This window comes from Andrographis paniculata, unplaced genomic scaffold, assembly GCF_009805555.1.
Source record: "Andrographis paniculata isolate CXL003 unplaced genomic scaffold, ASM980555v1 Contig19END, whole genome shotgun sequence".
Taxonomy (NCBI): domain Eukaryota; kingdom Viridiplantae; phylum Streptophyta; class Magnoliopsida; order Lamiales; family Acanthaceae; genus Andrographis; species Andrographis paniculata.
This window is the reverse complement of record NW_026137479.1, coordinates 925,973-943,132: the sequence shown is the minus strand read 5'-3', so window position 1 is coordinate 943,132 and position 17,160 is coordinate 925,973. Positions and strand designations below refer to the sequence as shown.

General features: G+C 37.1%; 3 protein-coding genes and 1 long non-coding RNA gene across 13 annotated transcripts; 3 read left to right on the top strand and 1 right to left on the bottom strand.

Moving 5' to 3' along the window:
- Positions 1-495: 495 nt before the first annotated feature.
- Positions 496-5,780, top strand: LOC127243981 (protein NUCLEAR FUSION DEFECTIVE 6, mitochondrial-like). Of its 6 annotated transcripts, none has more exons than XM_051264278.1 (8): positions 496-754; positions 1,886-2,058; positions 2,170-2,475; positions 2,572-2,886; positions 2,975-3,093; positions 4,337-4,384; positions 5,282-5,395; positions 5,575-5,780. In XM_051264278.1, exons 4-7 carry the CDS (start codon positions 2,714-2,716, stop codon positions 5,365-5,367), a joined length of 426 nt encoding a protein of 141 aa, XP_051120235.1. In that variant the 5' UTR covers positions 496-754; positions 1,886-2,058; positions 2,170-2,475; positions 2,572-2,713; the 3' UTR covers positions 5,368-5,395; positions 5,575-5,780. The 6 variants fall into 6 exon arrangements, with proteins under 6 accessions (XP_051120235.1, XP_051120231.1, XP_051120217.1 ...); XM_051264274.1 differs by having other exon boundaries at positions 5,490-5,780; XM_051264260.1 differs by having other exon boundaries at positions 5,485-5,780.
- Positions 662-2,519, top strand: LOC127242313 (formate dehydrogenase, mitochondrial-like). Its single transcript, XM_051261806.1, has 4 exons — positions 662-754; positions 1,886-1,927; positions 2,014-2,077; positions 2,170-2,519. The coding sequence occupies exons 1-4, from the start codon at positions 662-664 to the stop codon at positions 2,517-2,519; spliced, it is 549 nt and encodes a 182-aa protein (XP_051117763.1).
- A 1,674-nt stretch (positions 5,781-7,454) lies between the features above and the next one.
- LOC127244539 (uncharacterized) lies at positions 7,455-10,465 on the bottom strand. Of its 3 annotated transcripts, none has more exons than XR_007837229.1 (6): positions 10,050-10,457; positions 9,773-9,921; positions 9,155-9,248; positions 8,864-8,958; positions 8,263-8,404; positions 7,455-8,172 (listed from the first exon to the last, which is right to left on the bottom strand). It is a non-coding gene; the product is annotated as an uncharacterized LOC127244539 (long non-coding RNA). The 3 variants fall into 3 exon arrangements; XR_007837230.1 differs by having other exon boundaries at positions 8,263-8,379; XR_007837228.1 differs by having other exon boundaries at positions 8,263-8,958; positions 10,050-10,465.
- A 712-nt stretch (positions 10,466-11,177) lies between these two features.
- LOC127244085 (uncharacterized) lies at positions 11,178-16,243 on the top strand. 3 transcript variants are annotated; one of them, XM_051264424.1, is made up of 20 exons: positions 11,178-11,350; positions 11,477-11,638; positions 12,146-12,183; positions 12,316-12,338; positions 12,861-12,967; positions 13,065-13,116; positions 13,200-13,284; positions 13,670-13,760; positions 13,927-13,965; positions 14,059-14,126; positions 14,226-14,279; positions 14,411-14,466; positions 14,544-14,617; positions 14,771-14,863; positions 14,937-15,038; positions 15,128-15,208; positions 15,308-15,399; positions 15,527-15,542; positions 15,644-15,754; positions 15,848-16,243. In XM_051264424.1, exons 2-20 carry the CDS (start codon positions 11,516-11,518, stop codon positions 15,947-15,949), a joined length of 1,407 nt encoding a protein of 468 aa, XP_051120381.1. In that variant the 5' UTR covers positions 11,178-11,350; positions 11,477-11,515; the 3' UTR covers positions 15,950-16,243. The 3 variants fall into 3 exon arrangements, with proteins under 3 accessions (XP_051120381.1, XP_051120371.1, XP_051120364.1); XM_051264414.1 differs by having other exon boundaries at positions 11,179-11,350; positions 11,480-11,638; positions 14,226-14,288; XM_051264407.1 differs by having other exon boundaries at positions 11,179-11,350; positions 14,226-14,288.
- Positions 16,244-17,160: the final 917 nt, after the last annotated feature.

The following is a 17,160-nucleotide window of genomic DNA, read 5'->3' as shown; positions in this document are numbered from 1 at the left end:
ATTTTTATAAGATATTAAATTAAATATTATTTAAATATAATTTTTTAATCTAAATCCTATTTTAAATTTAGTATTTTTACTTAAAAATTTTATTAATAATCTAAATAAATTTTATAAAAAAATAATTTATCTTTATAAAAATTATTAAAAAAATTAAAATCAAACTCAGTTTATACAGAAAAGAAAATCAATTGGGTGTGTTTATGCGAGATTTGGATTTTGAATTGGGATTTCTGAATGGTTGTATGATATGATATAAATAGGTGTTGATCGATGTTTTGAATGTAAAATTAATTTTTAATATAATATAAAAAATAAAAAATAGGTGTTTGATTTGATATTTTTTTTAAAAAAAATAAATTAGAATAGTAAAAATCCAAACAAATCCCCCACAAACTCAGGTCGGTGGGATAAAGTAGAAAAACAATTCAACCGACCACGACGTTTTACTGAACTCGAACTTCCACATTTCGCTCATTTTTAGTTCTCGGTAGAATGCAGCAGAGCGCTGTGTTGCACAGGCATTACTTCTTAGACTTTCCCTTCCGACGGGAGCGATTGCGGAGCATACAGGCCTCATGTGCTTCCTACAGTAGTAATTGTTTTTTTGATGAGATTATTAATTTGTGATCTGCTTGCCGCAGATTTCGATAGCTGAAAGATGGCGACGAAGCGTGCTGCTGCACCGGCGGTCCGTGCTTATACTGCTTTACGGAACGCAGCTCCTTATTCGGCTCTAGCCAGGGGCCTACACGTATGAACTTCTTTCGCTCAAGAAAATTTGATGATTTCTCTGTCTTGATTGTTTCATTTCCTTCAGATTTCTCGTTTTTATTCTGTCCGTTAGTGATCGGATCGCTCCTTCAATCGCGTATATTCCTTTTTGGATTTTCAATTTCATTAGTCGTTTAAATCACGCCGGAATAGGTTTGCTAGTGGTGAAAATTCTTCCTTTAGTAATACGATGTCATTTTTGTGTCGTATTGTCACAACGTGCTGCCGTGGTGATATAGTTCTAGAGGTGGTCTGGTTCGGATCTTTGAAAATAACTATTCAATCACAGTATTTGTGAAGATACAATGAATCATTATTATCGTGGCCCTGGAATTGGAATTGAACCTGTTTTTCTTCTCTTTTCATAATTGAAGACGACGATACTCTTGTTAAGTAAGAGTATATGATTTTGCAGTATGTACTTTAAAGTATCGTTCATACAAGGTCGTGAGTATGAATTTATGATGTCGCAATGTAAAACAAATTTGAAGTCAACAAGTTTTGATGAAACTGCAAATATAATCCAAATTATATTCGATACAAGTAGGAGACATAAGAGAAAGAGGGACATACGGGAGCATAGTTGTTAAGATTCTCTTAAGTCTTTGATATTTGCAGTTATTTATTTGGCACATTTTACGTTGTGTTGGGTAGTTAAATTATATTATTACATATGTTATAATCACCCAGATGAGATGAAATTGTGCTTACATGAGTTGGATATTAGGTCCGGAGGAAGATATCATCTTGAAAGTGCTAGCATGGTTGTACACATCTAATTGACTGATAGAGCTGTTCAAGGTTAAATTACTTTAATGATTTTCCATGACATTTAATTTCTTTACATTACTTAAACTGACAGTGTTCTGTATATTGTTCCTAAAACCAGTAGAAAGGCTTGCAACCAAATCTTACATCTACAGATAGAGCATTAGTAAAATATAAGAAACAAATATTGCCTCTCTTGTGTAGCTTAGTGGATGCATCCACACAGATCCTAACTTATTGCTGTCTGGATATATCATCATCATTCTCTTGAGCTATATAGCATCTATTGCGAGCTACAGAATTGCAAATGTTTTTTTTTTTTAATGTTCTTGTGAATGCATAGGCTACACCTGGTAGCAAGAAGATTGTTGGCATTTTCTACAAGGCAAATGAGTACATGCCTCAATGAATCCCAATTTCCTTGGATGTGTTGAGTGCGCTTTTGGCACACGTGGATGGTTGGAATCCCAGGGTCACCAGTACATAGTAACCGATGACAAAGAAGGACCCATTGTGGTAGGAATATTTAGAATTGGTTAATAATATCTAAGCCCTTTTCAGGTTCCTTCTTTCCAGTTTCATAAAGGATTAAATATTTGTGTTTGCTGGTTCATTGTTGATTCGCAGAGCTTGAGAAGCACATACCCGATCTTCACGTGCTGATAACCACTCCTTTCCACCCGGCGTATGCAACAGCAGAGAGGATCAAGAATGCGCAGCTGCTGCTCACTGCTGGCATTGGCTCTGATCATATGTCGATCTCAAGGCAGCAGCAGCTGCTGGGCTTACAGTGGCAGAGGTCACCGGGAGCAATGTTATTTCAGTTTGCTCAAGACGAGCTTATGAGGGTACTAATACTTGTTCGAAACTTTGTTCCTGGACACCATGAGGTAACTACCGGGGAATGGAATGTTGCAGGCATTGCTTATCGAGGTTATGATCTTGTGACTTACGCATTGTGTTTACATTGTCCATAAATTCCACGATATTTTAAACAGCATATTGTGTTTAAACGGCATATTTTAACAGTTCAGGGGTCGGTTAACAGTTCAGGGGCGGTTGATTTATATGAAAGTAGGAAGCCCATTAAGGCCCAATAGAGTGGGGATGAGATTTTTTATATCCATCTAGGGTTTAAGAGCGCATAGGTTTTGAACGACAGCTGCCAGAAATGGCGTCAAAATGTGCAAGGAATCTCTTTCAACGATCTTCTAGTTCGGCGAAAGCCTTGATGCGTAGCGGCCAGTCGTCGTATTCCATTGCTGTCAGACCATCGAAGCTGAATGGGATAGCAACTCCCGTCTTCCGCCTCTCGCCTCGCCACCGCCTTTTCGTCTCATCCAGGTTCGTCGGAAAATGGTTTCCGATTAATTTGTTTGAGATTTACTTTTTATGTTAGTAATAATGCTGCCTTGGATATTTGAATGCTTAGGCTACCAGTGGAGCTAGGGTGCGGAGAATCGTTGATGCCCCTGCATTCAGTTACTGCATCGGCATTGCTACGGTCAATGCTCGCTTCCAAGGTCAGACGCTGGGGTTATCTATCTGAAGGTAGGTAAATTGTTGGTGTAGTTTTCTCTGATTTGGTTTCGTTCGCTATCATTTGTCCTTCTCAATGGATTTTCATTTTTATGTGCGATTTTTAAATCGTAGCAGTAGAATGTTTTCGGTCCATACTTGATTAATGTGTATAGTATATTGGTCGAAGTTTGAAGTTGTATTCGTATAATCTGAAATTAATCGAATATGAGCCTTTTCAGATTCAAACGCAGCCTTCAACGGTTTATGGTATCTGTTGCCGATATTTATAATAAATGCATTAGCTATGAATCCTATTATCGGTTGTATTGGTTTTCTCATGTTCTGTACTTGATAAATGCCATAGGAAGCCTTGTTATAGAATTTATAGCATAATTATCATGCCATGTTTGAAGTTTGGATGATGGAATGTATTTCCTTTTTTTATTCTTTTATCAGGTTTTGCAACGCCACTATAGCAGGACCTTGTGAAATTCTGAAATACTGAGATGCTGAGGAAGATCTGACCATCAGGATAATTCAATTTACATAATAATAAAATTAAAATCAAAATGATTACATTGTTAGTAGTGTATGGCCTTGTTCTCTACTTCTTCCATTAAATCATTGCAAGGCTGTTTATCTCATTGAAGGTGTGTAATTGTCTGTTGCTATATCTGAATCAGGCTGGGCAGTCTTACAGATCTTTTGTAGGCGCTTCTCTGTTTACAGTTTGTGTTTTAGGTGCCACATGTCGCTATGCATTTGAATCATTCATTTCCAAATGGCTTGTTTCCTTTCTCCACATTTCATTAATGAAAAACATAAGCTGTTTAGCTACACCGATTGGCTACTCATGGATTATTTGAGATTTTACAGCTACCACTCATTAGCAAGGCTGCTACTGATGACCCAGCTTTCTCCAAACTCCAAACAACTACAGCAAATCCAGTAGCCGCACACCTACTTTCAAACTAACATACATTTGCATGCTCTGGTTATGTTGTCTTTCTGGTAGTTCACGGGAGTCTAGATGAGTTTTCACTCAGCTTTTTATTACTATGCTCTGCGAATAGCATCGTTTTGGAGGTGGTTATGACTTGCTGGGGTGAACAAAATATTAAATTAGAACTACTGGATAAGTCAATGCTGTGCTTATTGATGGGGGCATCCCTTTTGCGCCCTTGGTATCATTCTAGGCTGAATTGTTATAGGCTTCAGTTTCCTCAATTTCCATGTTTGGTGTTTGAATTTTGAGGTGTCACATCGAATGCAGATGCAGCACAACTTGCTGAAATGTTGCAGAAAGAAAATTCTCCACATGGTACGTTCCTATTTCTTAGACGACAGTATGCCCTGGTATTTTTTTTCCCTTGTCGAGTATCCTTTATTATACTTAATATCATTTTTGGATTACAAAACATAATGATTTTATTAACTGAATAATTATGTGATGCTAATTATGCAAATGATTAGTTTTATGGAGACATTTAATGGTATAAATTCAGTTTTTTCTTGATATTTTATTGCATTTTTAAAAAATGTGAGACACCATGGTTTGCGGGTTCAGAGATTACTTTAAATATATTAGAACTGATTTTAATAAAATAACTAGCCTGTTGCTATTTGATTAAAAAAATATATTTCACTTATTATTATTATAATTTTTTTCTTTGTTATAATTATTAGTTTATTACATGCCCTAAATCCTGAGAGAGGGGATTTCTTTACATATTTTTTTTTTCTAATCCTTAGATATATTATACTTTCAAAATTTTAAACCAAATATTTTATGTATTTGCTTTACATACTACTTTTCAAAAGAATTTATTTGATTTTATATATTATTAATGCAAGCCTATATTATAAACCGTATTCTACAAGGAAAAGATTTCTTCTTGGTTATGGCAATGGACTGTGGCAAGTCGTGGTAATTGGTCTCTTTTCCATTGTTTCTGATTTCTAAAGTTATATGTCTCCTGCATTAAATCTATTGTTATAAGTATTTTTTTGGGAGGTGAAACTTTGAACTGATAAAGCTATAAGGTGCTGCAATTGATTGTGAAAAAAGATTGCTGTGGTTATTTGGCCACTTTCGTCGGTAGTGCAAGATCTTGTTGATGTTGTGGCTTATAATCTGTGTTTTTTTGTTGGTTTTTAAATTCTATATTGTCAATATTGCAACTGGTCTTGTTGTATTTACTTGATGTCTTGTGATAAGGTAATCGCATTGGCTACCTCGCTAGAGCTCAGACAGATCAAAATGTGCCAATTAAGGCTGGAAGTGGTCAGTGTGATATTCTGTAAATGATGCCAGCTAAAGCCTGCCTGCCAGGTATATTTCTAATTAAATGCTTGATGGTAATTTAGTTTTTTCTTATCTTTGAGGCGTGCTATGATAACAATGGATGTTGTGCTTTCTAGTCAAGATTATTGGATTCAGGAGTATTGGCTATTGCTGAATGGGATCTCATAATTGAGGGGGTTCTGAATAATTGACGTGCTTGGTTGTAGTTTGAACCAAGGAAACTGTCTTTGGAGCATGGTGGACGGACGGTTCAATCTTTTTATCATTTGTAGCTCCAATGCGCAAAGACTAGAGCATGTTCTTCATGGCAGAAACTTTCATAAGCCTTTGTTTTGTGCTTTTCAATGCCTATTCCTATTTCTAATTTGTCCCTTTGGCAGGATGGAATACCTCGTGAGATGTTCTTCTTTTCCATGCCTCGGGTATTTTATGATTTATCTGCAAATTTTCTGGTAAAAAGGTGCTCGGGTAATTTTCAGGTGTGATACCTTAGCATGCCATCATATCAACTGATAACTGTCATAGTCTGCCTAGGTAATGCATGGGTATGGTTCGATTTTTCCCATCTAGCGCATGTTGTAGTCCATAACAAATGCGCCCAACTGAGGTCGCCAAATACCCTACAAGGTCACGTGCTCTCGTACGGACATTTGACAGTCTCAATGCTAACCCTAGGGCCGACGATGCTCGAGCAGTTTGCCCGGTGTCCAATCCACCCACCTGCACTGGCGAAGCCACTCGGGCCCATGTTTATGCCAAGGCCATATGGCTACCCGGCCCATTATAATAACAAAGCACATGTACATTTCATAAACCCAAAATTTCTCGCTAACACAGGCAAATGTGTAGTTATCCTATTGGGAACTATTGTGTGTAACTTAGGCCAAACAGCCCAATATAATTTCACCATACCAAAATTTATGTCGGCCAAACTTCCGACAGGATAACGTGCAGTTGTTAAGGCCCGTTGTGTTCAACAATTTTGCCTATATGTAATATCAAGGTAGCCCAATTTTGTACCCCAAAAGCCGACACGATAACCTGCTGTACATCGAAATCCCAGCATACGCACGTGCAGGGTCAACGCCCTAAAATGGCCCAATAGACTTTTGGAGCTGGCCCAGTAAGATTTTGTTTTTGATAATATGGCCCAATATAATCCGTGTAAGCCCATTGGACAGGCCAAGTTGTTGTCACCTAAGAGCCGACAAGATCACATGCAGTCTACCCAGATTCCAACATAGGCACGTGCTGTTATCAAGGCCCAAGTGGCCCAATATAGTTACATAGTGGCCCAAAATAGTTTCTAAACTGGCCCATAGGGCCCAATTCTGTTTTCATTGTTACGATATCATTGCAGGCCCACTGGACGGGCCCATTCTGTTTTCATTCATGTTCTTACGATATCATTACAGGCCCACTGGACGGGCCCAATTCTTGTCCCCCAAGAGCCGACAAGATTTCATCCTGTTAGCCCAGATTCCAACATACACACGTGCTTTCATCAGGGCCCAAATGGCCCATTGTAGTTTCCAAACCAGCCCAGAGCGTCCAATTCCATTTTCAATGTAGGCCCATTTGATTGGCCAAATTATTGTCACCCAGGAGCCGACAGAATCACATGCTGTCTGCCCAGATTTAGATATGAGCACGTGATGTTTTCATGGGCCGACAGGCATAATATAGTTTCCGAGCTGGTCCAGACAGCCTAATTTTATTTTCTTGTATTTTCATATGGCCAATGTAATATAACTGCGGGCCCAACTGTTGTCACCCAAAAGCCGACAGGAACATATGCTGTCTCCTATATACCTGATAAATCCACGTGCTTTGTTTAAGACTCATCAGGCCCAGTGTCGTTTCCGTCCTGGGACAGGTCCCATTGGTATATCGGCGTAGACACTCAGGCCCAAATATTATCACAGAACGGCCGACAGATGCACTTACCGTCTTCCCATACTCCGACACATCCACGTGTTAGTGCTGGCTTCCTCCCAGGCTTGAATGAAACTTTTTATACAGCTATGGACTAATACATGGCGAATTATAAATGAGTAAATTCAATTTTTACATGTTAAAATTCATATTATCCATAGGTAATAATTCATATCATCTATGTACTAACTTAAAAGTAAGATCAAAAGAAAAAGGAATAATAATTTCACCATGAGATGAAACTCCCTCTTTCTACCTGTGCTCAACAAAGTTGTCTCCACAAAGTATGGGCATAAAACGGAACGTGTTAAATACTAGGCTCCATATAAATTTGCCCGTGTCAAATGCCCTGATATTAAGAAAACTAACTCAGAGAGAAGAAACAATCTGATGGTCAATCAAAGTCCATCTGTTACGATGATATACTAAACCTGGCCATTAATACACTTCCTCCTTTCAGAAAACTCACCTAACGCATCTATCACATATACCAACATTAATATATTCTGAACTGAGACAACGCAAGGACACCCATTACCCATACACACTCCTGAAAGATCAGCAAATGAATGGCTGGCATCCCCAGTTGCACTGAAAAGTAGATCTTTTAGGTTTAAGAGATTACATTTAAGAAAGAGATCAAAAGAATGCAGAGAAAAAGGACTTGGGTTGGCTTAGTAAAAAAGGATCTTTCGATTAGACGACACCCCTTTTCTACTAGACATGGATAAGTTTCTTGCCATAATAAGTGCAGGGTTCCAACTTCTCACTACTAGTGGCCCAAAAGAAAAACTGAGGAGGTTATTTAAAGAACCACATATCTTGCAGCTATTGCAATCCACTTCTTCGCATCTTGAAGTTTTCCAAAGCTGCAATGTCACTATTAGTTTCCAAATCTTGGAATGTAAGAGAAATCTCTGGTTCAAAGACTATTATATCAACATGCAGCCTGATCTTACAATGCATTTGGGCTGATGGTGGCTGGCAGACAGCACATGGCACCGTCAACCTTCATCCAACCACACGAATAGCAAGAACTGATGTTCCGGGGCTGGCTTGCTTTTGTGAGCATTTTGCTTTGATAATTCACAGGGACACAAACTGAGTATTGAGTTTGGAATTATAATTACAAAACTATTAGATTATGCAGCCAATGTTTTCTTATCTAACACTAATAATTTCTTCGAATTTGTGATTTCTGATTTGTGGGCAGGAAATGATTCTTCCAAGCTGACAACATGCTACAAATAAAGTCCACTGTTATTTGTGAATAAATTGTTTTTGTTCTGTTCTGTTATCATTGCAATTGTACTCTTGTCTGATTTCACATACATTGAAACTGTGATTTTATGTTGTTTGGATATCTTGATTTGAAAATTTTTATATTTAGATTATTAATCATTTTCATTTTGGATATCTTTAATCAAAATCATTTCGCACTAATTCTTATTTATTTATCGTTACTAGATTAGATTCCCCTATATTTGTGACTTCTTTATATTGTATCATTTAGAAATTAGGATTGATTTCCTAGCATAACTGCAAGGTCGTAAGACATACCTTTTTAGCTCTTGTAAACATTTCCACAAAGAAAAGCTGTGAAACGCTCACAATCATCACTTAAAGGTTTCCTTTCTGAAGAAAACCAGTAAAACCTGCAGAAAATGCAATGCTTACACATGAAATGAATAATAGCAGAACAAGCAATTCCCTCATGGCAGCTGGCCACAGATGAGAAAATTTTAAATAGTTCCAGATTGGGGCAGCCACATGCTGAGTTTAGCAACAAATTTGAACCTCTTACTAAATTCACATGCAGCTCCCGAAATCAATTGGAAAGAAATTACATACTGTTGAGATCCCAGAGCTCATGTAGAGTGGAGCAATGCCAAAAGAGAACATTCCATCCAACATATCAACAAACTCTTCACAAGTATTCCTCATACTGAAAGAATAAGTAGCAGAGTTAGAAAAGGCTAGATAAAGATAAAATCTACAGTCAGATATTACTAGTATTAAATCAAACAATTTTCAGACACACTGATCTGTTACTTAACAAATGAGTAATTACTTGACGAAAATCACTCCTGTTATGAACACGTGAGTCTCTCTCCCTTTATTTCTGTACGATCATATAATTCGCCATTAACCGATTAGCACAAGAATGTTATAATCTCAATATCTAGGGTCTATCCACAATGACAATTTTATGAAAAAGAACTTTAAGCTACAAAATCTTATGGAAATGAACAACTACTGTTTCTTTGCTTGTCTCAGACAACTCCCGAGTAACACTCTACAGTAAGGAATACTAAGGTTAGGTAACAACAGGTTGCAACTTGCAACCAACACATGTCACGCTGAATAGTTTCATGAAGGGGTAGAAACGTAGAAACACTGAAAAATAAGAGTGATAAGATGAACTAGCTTCTGAAAGAAACTCTGTAATGACATAATGATTTCACCAACCATGATAGCAATTGTTGTCTTCACAAACACAGGCTATCTCCTGGAGTAGGCTCAATAATAGCTTCGCGTTCATGTGCACAAAAACAATTCTGATGAAAATTAAAACCCGCTCCAGTCACCGACCCAGTGCCACAACCTAAATTTTTCCACTGCCAAATTCAAAGCACATATATAATTTGATTTAACGGTGGTTTTGGACTGATAGTCAGTCAAATCTAACCATAAACCAAACAAACAGAAAACAAACCCTACCAATTAAAAAACAAAAAAACCCTACCAATCACAGGACTGCTGGAATAAAACCCTACACGCACTGTTGCCCAGCTGCATCTCTATCACTTGCCGGAGTCCATGGACTCCATCACCCACCTAAGCACGTCACCACCAACACAAATCGATGCTCTCCGCGCCGCAGCAAAACAAATCCATCGGAACCCACCAGACAACTGCGCTCGCTCACCAACACATGGTCTCCCACGCACGCAACTCATCTGCGGGCGCTTTCTCGCGCTTGGCCTGCCCCTCTCTCTCGGTTTCTCTCCCTCCCTCCCGCCGGAGACCAACCTCCACAGGCGTCTCCCTCTCCCTCTTCCTCTCCCCGTTCGCTCAAGCTCGCCGACTCCGCCCTCCCTCTCTTCTTCTCTCCCCTCATCGAAGGTTGGATCAATTTAGGATTAATTTGGGCTACTGGTCTTGGGCTCAAAAAGAAATTAGTGCCTGATAACAATTTAAAATTAAATTAAAATAAAATTTTAATATAATATAAATAAAAAATTATTAATAATTTATAATTCATAGAATAATAAATAAATAAAATCATCCACACTCCCACAAAACATATGGGCACATAAAAAATGGCAAGGTTAATAAGACTGCGTATAACCATAAACCCTCGTGTCCCTATATAACCCTAATAAGTTACACTTTTTTTATCGGACTAATAAGAGTGCATGTGTTTGGGAATTTGAATTTTAAATTGGGATTTGAATAGTAAAAATTTTAAATTTAAATAGTCGTAAGATGTGTTATAAATAGATATTGATATAAAATTTTGAATGTAAAATTAATTTTTATTATAATATAAAAATAAAGAATAGATGTTTGATTTGATATTTCGAAAAAAAATATGATAAATAGTGTGTTTAAAATCCAATCTCCAAACAAACACGTTTACACTTCATCAGTGATGCCAAAGGAGTTGGTAGTAATTTCACTTCCCGGTAGCTTTTAGAATTTGTGCCAAACCTCCTCCACAGGTTACAAGTCAAGAAAATGGACTTTAGGGCAAGTGGAAGAAATTATGAAGTGGACATATGCTATAAGTCCATTTTACCCCTCATTTGTACTTACTGTGCAATAAATTACCAACCGGATGTACCCGAAGCTGCTATTTTATTAACGAAGGAAAGTGAGAAAAATACAAAGAAACGGAAGGCACTGGAAAGGCAACAATCGGCACTGCTTGACAAACTCCGCGATTTATTCCTTCATTCATTTCAGAATACGCGTCAGTCGACAGTAACAGTAAAACCCGGCCTTCACTTCTGCACTCTCTCTCCCACGCAGCCGAAAAAAACTGTAAGCAATCCGCATTATTAATCTGTGTCTTCGCTTTTCGCAGCGTTCAATTTCCATGAATATGCTCCGAACACCTTTGGAATATGGAGAATTGAGTTATTGTTGATTCCTTTTGTTTTTATGTAGTAGCTCTGGCTCTCGGGTAGCAGAAGTAGGAGCGGCGGGATGGGAGCGTCTTGTGATGGTGATTTTGCATTTTCAGCGAATCACAGCTACGCGTCCTCTCAAGATATGGGGTTCACTAAACACATTCACGACAATGTTCATGGAAATATTTATCTTGATCCGGTAACGTTTCCATATGCTCCTGAATTTTTTTTTTGCGCGCGCATGTGCGTAGCAACTGTTTGCCTGCTCACCATATTTTTTTTTGCTGATTTGTGGCTCTTGGTCGTTAATATTTGTTTCATATGAAACAATTCGCGGGATTGCATTTACTATAAAAGAAGTGATTAATTTAATTGTTTCCCAACTTAGTTTATGCTTTCCACAAGTTGGTTTATGTAATTTTAACCCTTCGGATTTCTAGATTAACTTCTCAATAGCATTTTGTGTTCTGATATACATTTTTTTTTTTAAAGTTATTTGTTTTTCCTTTAGGTTCTTGTTGCACAATCTTCTGAATTGCTTCTTAATGAACGTTGTGAGATTTGTTGTCTGCTGTGAGATTTGTTGTTTGCAGAGTCTTAAAAATCTGAACTTTTTATGAAATGTTACAAGTTGTTTTGAATGCCGCGTTACTAGTGTGTTTGCTGACAGGGATAGTTCAATTAAACAGTTATTTATTACTTGCAGCTGTTTTTGAAATTCATTGACACTGAACAGTTTCAGAGGTAAATTATATTCTCTGCCTTGTTCAATCAGGCCATTTTAAATTCTTTAATTTGATTTATGAAGTTTTCTGCATCTGTTTCAATGTAGATGTGATGATTGGGTTACTAATACTAACTTTGTTGTTTTGATAGGCTCCGAGATCTTAAGCAGCTTGGTAAGTAAACACATTTCTTAATCATAATGCTTTCACTAATTAGATAGAAATTCATTCATCTTACCTAATCCTGAGATATTAATCTGATTGTTTTAATGAATGACATGAAGAATATAAGGTTAATTTTATGCTCTACAACTTGTGGTTGCTTATCTGAGAAAATTCCGTGTTAAGGTTTGGTTTTTCGGTTGACCCTTTTGCAGGTAAACTTAATCCAATATAGATGTTTGTTAATAAGTTAAATACTTATATCCTTGATTTTAATAGCTCTAATAAGTAAGTGCCATAATATTTATCTTTATTCTGTTAAAGCTACTTAATCTAATTGGAATTGAAAGATACACCTTATAAGTTATATTTGATTCGTTGTACTTGCATCTGATATACATAGGTTTCAGTTCTTGGTAATAGATGACAGCATTTTAAATTTTCATTAAACCTTTTGAGGTCTTGCCTGTGGAACATCACCTACATATTTGATTGCATTGAATTATTATTATTATTTCATTTGTATATTTTCAGGAATGGCGCACATGGTTTATCCAGGTGCAGTACATTCTAGATTTGAACATTCTCTAGGAGTTTATTGGCTTGCAGGTGAAGCCGTCCATAGACTTAAAATGAAACAAGTAAGAAATTTTATGAAAATGTCCATTCAGTAGTATAAAGTGAAGTTCTAGTTCTAGGTCTTGCTTTTGTGAACACTTTGCCTTTGATAATTGACAGGGACACGGACTTGGTATTGATCACTTTGATATGCAAACTGTGAAACTTGCAGGTTATGTAGGATAAACTTGTAATTAATTAAGCACCTGTCTACACTTTCGATGAAGTTGACAATCACTCTGCAATATTGGACAGGGCTTTTGCATGACATAGGCCATGGGCCTTTTAGTCATTTATTTGAACGTGAGTTTCTCCCCGAGGTTGAGAAGGGAATTGACTGGTAAATTTTTTGAACTGATTGTGTTCTTAGACGATAATAGTTTTCCCATTAATGAATCCAAGTTTACATTTGATTTTGTTTGATAAGTAGCATTTTATTGAGCTCGAATACATTCCTGTGCTATTTTGAGTTCTATTATTTTGGTATTTGCACTGAATCCTGCTCCTAATTCTTCTCACAACATGCATGAACACATCCTACTTGTGCATGGTAAGTTTGTCTCTTCTTATTTAATTTTTAGCTGAGCCAAACTTTAGGCTCTTGAATGTCAACATTGTATAACCCAACAACTTTTTTGGATATTGTGTTTCATACTTTCCAGTAAGTGTCCTTTTCTTGTTATGACTTTGAGATGCTTGTTGAGCTATGGTAGAAATGGTTGCAGGTCTCATGAACAAATGTCTGTTGAGTTGGTGGATTATATTGTAGATGAGCATCACATAGATATTGATTCTGATACCATGAAAAGAGTCAAGGTGAGTTGGCACCGCCAAACTACTTTTCAGAAACTTTAGGTATCCAATTATTTCAAGGGATCTTAGCTCGGGGAGTTGTAATTAGAAATTCATTGGATTATGCAGCCAAAAATTAATTTCTCAAATCTAGCACTAATCATTCTTTGTATTTGTGATTTGTTGGCAGGAAATGATCCTTGCAAGTTCCAAATATGCTACAAATAAAGTAAAGTACTGATGACTCTTTTTTGGTTAATGTTCCAGTTTTTTATTTTTGTTTGGCCAGTGTATTGAAACTGTGACTTTATGTGATTTCTAGAGCACAAGGGAAAAGCATTTTCTATATGATATTGTGGCAAATGGTCGAAATGGCATTGATGTTGACAAGTATGCTGCTTAGATATCTTGAACCATATTCCTCAGCACACTAATTTTTATAGTTTTTTTGTTAAATATCATTTAGGTTTCTATATATCTGTGATGCAGGTTTGACTACATTGCCCGCGATTGCCGAGCATGTGGTTTAGGATGCAACTTTCAGTATAAAGAGTTATTATTAAGATTTTCGTTGTGATCAAATTCTGAGACACTCAGCTTACCAGCAACTTGAGTGATAATTTTCAATTTTAATCAGATTCCATTAACTCCTTCTCTGTAACTCTCACTCTCAGATTGATGGAATGCATGAGAGTAATAGGAGATGATATATGCTATCCAGCCAAATCTTGTAAGCGTCCACACTGCACGGCTGAGCTTTCATTTACTTACCTGTGCAATTTTCTTCATACTATATATAAATTGCAGATCTGAATATCCAAAAGTTGTTTGCCACAAGAGCTGATTTGTACAGAACTGTTTATACTCATGCAAAAGTAAAGGTTTGGACCAGTATACCTCGTAGTTCTGCTGTTACTAAATATGCATTTAAAGCAGTGCGAACTGCAAAGTTATATAATGTGCTTGATCTTTTGGGCTGTGTTTCTTTCATATACATCTGTTTTTCTGTCAGTAATTAATCGTTTAAATTTCAGGCTATAGAGCTAATGGTTGTAGATGCCTTGGTGAGTGCCAACAGTTACCTACAGATATCATCTCACATACAGGATCCTTCGCAGTATTGGAAGGTTGGTTGTAGATTTTCCATTTAAAACATTCTTTGTTGAAAATGTTTTAGTTATTTTTTCTTAATTGATGCAGTTAGATGACACCATTCTCAAGACCATTGAGACAGCCCCAGATCAGGAACTAAAGGAATCTAGGGACTTGATACTTCGCATTCGCAGGAGAGATTTGTATCAGGTTATATGAATCAGGTCCTTGATGATTATGATACCTGGACTGCCTATACTCTTTACTCCCCATGCTCACCTTCATATTTGTTTTTGCAGTTTTGTAATGAATATGCTGTTCCAAAGGAGAAACTGGAGAATTTTAGGAAAGTTACTGCACAAGATATTGTTTGTTCCCAGGTATTCATCCAAATTTTAGAAAATAATGTTTGTTTTAGGCTACGATCCTTGTGAAGTTTGTGTTTGGCTATGGTTATATAGTAGCTGCAAATTATGTAGAGAAATGGAGGAACTGCACTTAGAGAAGAAGATGTGGTGGTTAGCAATGTCCGGATTGATTTAACACGCGGGGACAGTAACCCTCTTGACAGGTGTGTTGAACTATTGATCCATGATGATTGAAACTTCTCACCCCTTATTGCATATGCACTAAGTTTGTTATATATTTTATCTCTCTACTTACACTCTCCTGTTATTGGCATGTGTTCCTCCATCCAGCATCAAGTTTTTTAAGGTATGAACTCTATCCCAATTTCAGGGTTAGAACTTGCAAGTTGCCACCACCCTCTTAGATTTATCTGATTTATGTGGCCATTCGATGCTTCTGGGTCTCAGGATTATGAGAGTGAGGAAACATTCTCAATTCCAGATAATCGCATCAGCCATTTGCTTCCATCATCCTACCAAGACATGATTGTGCGAGTGTACTCCAAAAAGCCTGAATTGGTCTCTCGAAAATATCTGCTTTTGGATATGTAAAATTACTATTGCTTGCATGTTTTCAAGTATAAATCATAGGTTTTTCTATATTCTGTTCAGGTTGGTGTAGTTTCCGAGGCTTTTGAAAATTTTCAGTGGAAGACTTACGGCACCACTGCACAAGTTCATGCAACACCTGAGAAGAAAAAGCGCCGAGCTTAAATCGTTCTACTGCATCCAATGCTTGCTATATTTTGTTGTTTCACATAAACATTATTCAAACCAATGGAAGTCTCTGGCATTCCTAAGCATATTTACCAAAAGAATAGTTAACATGTGAAATGATTTCGTGTTGGAGAGCATCTTTGTGAGTTATTTTTAGTCCTTTTTATATGTTGGATACATTGCATAGAAGATGCATGACGTTACATCATGCACTGTTGCAGTTTTGTTTGCTGTATGAAAAGCTTGGAATTCGGGTGGTATGTCAATGTATCAGAGTCTTATTACATTTAATTTTTTGTTCTTGTGATGAGCATCTACATATCTTTTTCTTAAACATGCTCTCGCTGTGTGGAACCACAATGAGAGAGCATAATGCCATATGGTCTAATTATTTCAGAATACAATAAGAGACTATGAAGACCTAAACCAATTGCTAGAATCTGGGAATTCAACCAGCAATCTTGTAGATTGGGTTAACAAGATTATCTAATCCTGCTACGACCAATAAATCTTTATTTTCTGTAACATATATCGGCAGTCTCATGTTTTACCATAGCTTGGAGTTAGTTTACTTTCTTTCAATAGCCAAAATATCTGGCTGGAAGCAGAACTGTTCTTCAATTCCGTCTCATATGTACGCACTACATCAGCTCTTTTCATACTTACATCTCTAGCCATGGCCATGGTTCCAAATGCGTTGAATGGTAACCTCATCTGAGCCCTGTATAGGCAAAGTTCTAAGCAAGTCCCAATCTTGCTAGCGATTAGAGACATACGTCAAGGATCTGCCCTTCTAATCTTGCTAGCAATTAGGGACATACTTCAAGGATCTGCCCATAGAAGGGCACCTAAGATCTGATCAGCATTATCTCAGAGGAGTAGTGCATGTTTTTTCAGTACTAGGATCAATAAAGTCCTCGACTGGACCTTCAGGGTCTCCTTTTTAGACTACATACCCATCCACTGGAAAATAAACACTTCTTACAAATCATAAGCATCATCAAGCTATCCCTTTATCATAGTTACAAAACAAGCACAAAAGAAAGTTTCTTAAAGCCTACTTGCCTCTTTGGATCTCCATGGCATCTTATAAACGCCTTTGTGCCAGATCCAAAAAAATTTCCAGTAGTTATAGGAGCATTTTAGCCATCTAAAAGAATGCAAAACACACATTCGTCAGGATGGGATTGTCCTTGATTTTCACCTTC

Bases quoted from the DNA above. Each gene is read 5' to 3' on its own strand.
- LOC127242313 (XM_051261806.1), top strand. From the start codon at position 662: ATGGCGACGAAGCGTGCTGCTGCACCGGCGGTCCGTGCTTATACTGCT. The intron at 755-1,885 runs GTATGAACTTCT...GTGAATGCATAG, and splicing joins CTCTAGCCAGGGGCCTACAC to GCTACACCTGGTAGCAAGAA. The intron at 2,078-2,169 runs GTTAATAATATC...GTTGATTCGCAG, and splicing joins GGTAGGAATATTTAGAATTG to AGCTTGAGAAGCACATACCC.
- LOC127243981 (XM_051264286.1), top strand. From the start codon at position 2,714: ATGGCGTCAAAATGTGCAAGGAATCTCTTTCAACGATCTTCTAGTTCG. The intron at 2,887-2,974 runs GTTCGTCGGAAA...TTGAATGCTTAG, and splicing joins CGCCTTTTCGTCTCATCCAG to GCTACCAGTGGAGCTAGGGT. The intron at 4,385-5,281 runs GTACGTTCCTAT...TCTTGTGATAAG, and splicing joins GAAAGAAAATTCTCCACATG to GTAATCGCATTGGCTACCTC.
- LOC127244085 (XM_051264414.1), top strand. From the start codon at position 11,516: ATGGGAGCGTCTTGTGATGGTGATTTTGCATTTTCAGCGAATCACAGC. The intron at 12,184-12,315 runs GTAAATTATATT...TTGTTTTGATAG, and splicing joins GACACTGAACAGTTTCAGAG to GCTCCGAGATCTTAAGCAGC. The intron at 13,285-13,669 runs GTAAATTTTTTG...AAATGGTTGCAG, and splicing joins GTTGAGAAGGGAATTGACTG to GTCTCATGAACAAATGTCTG.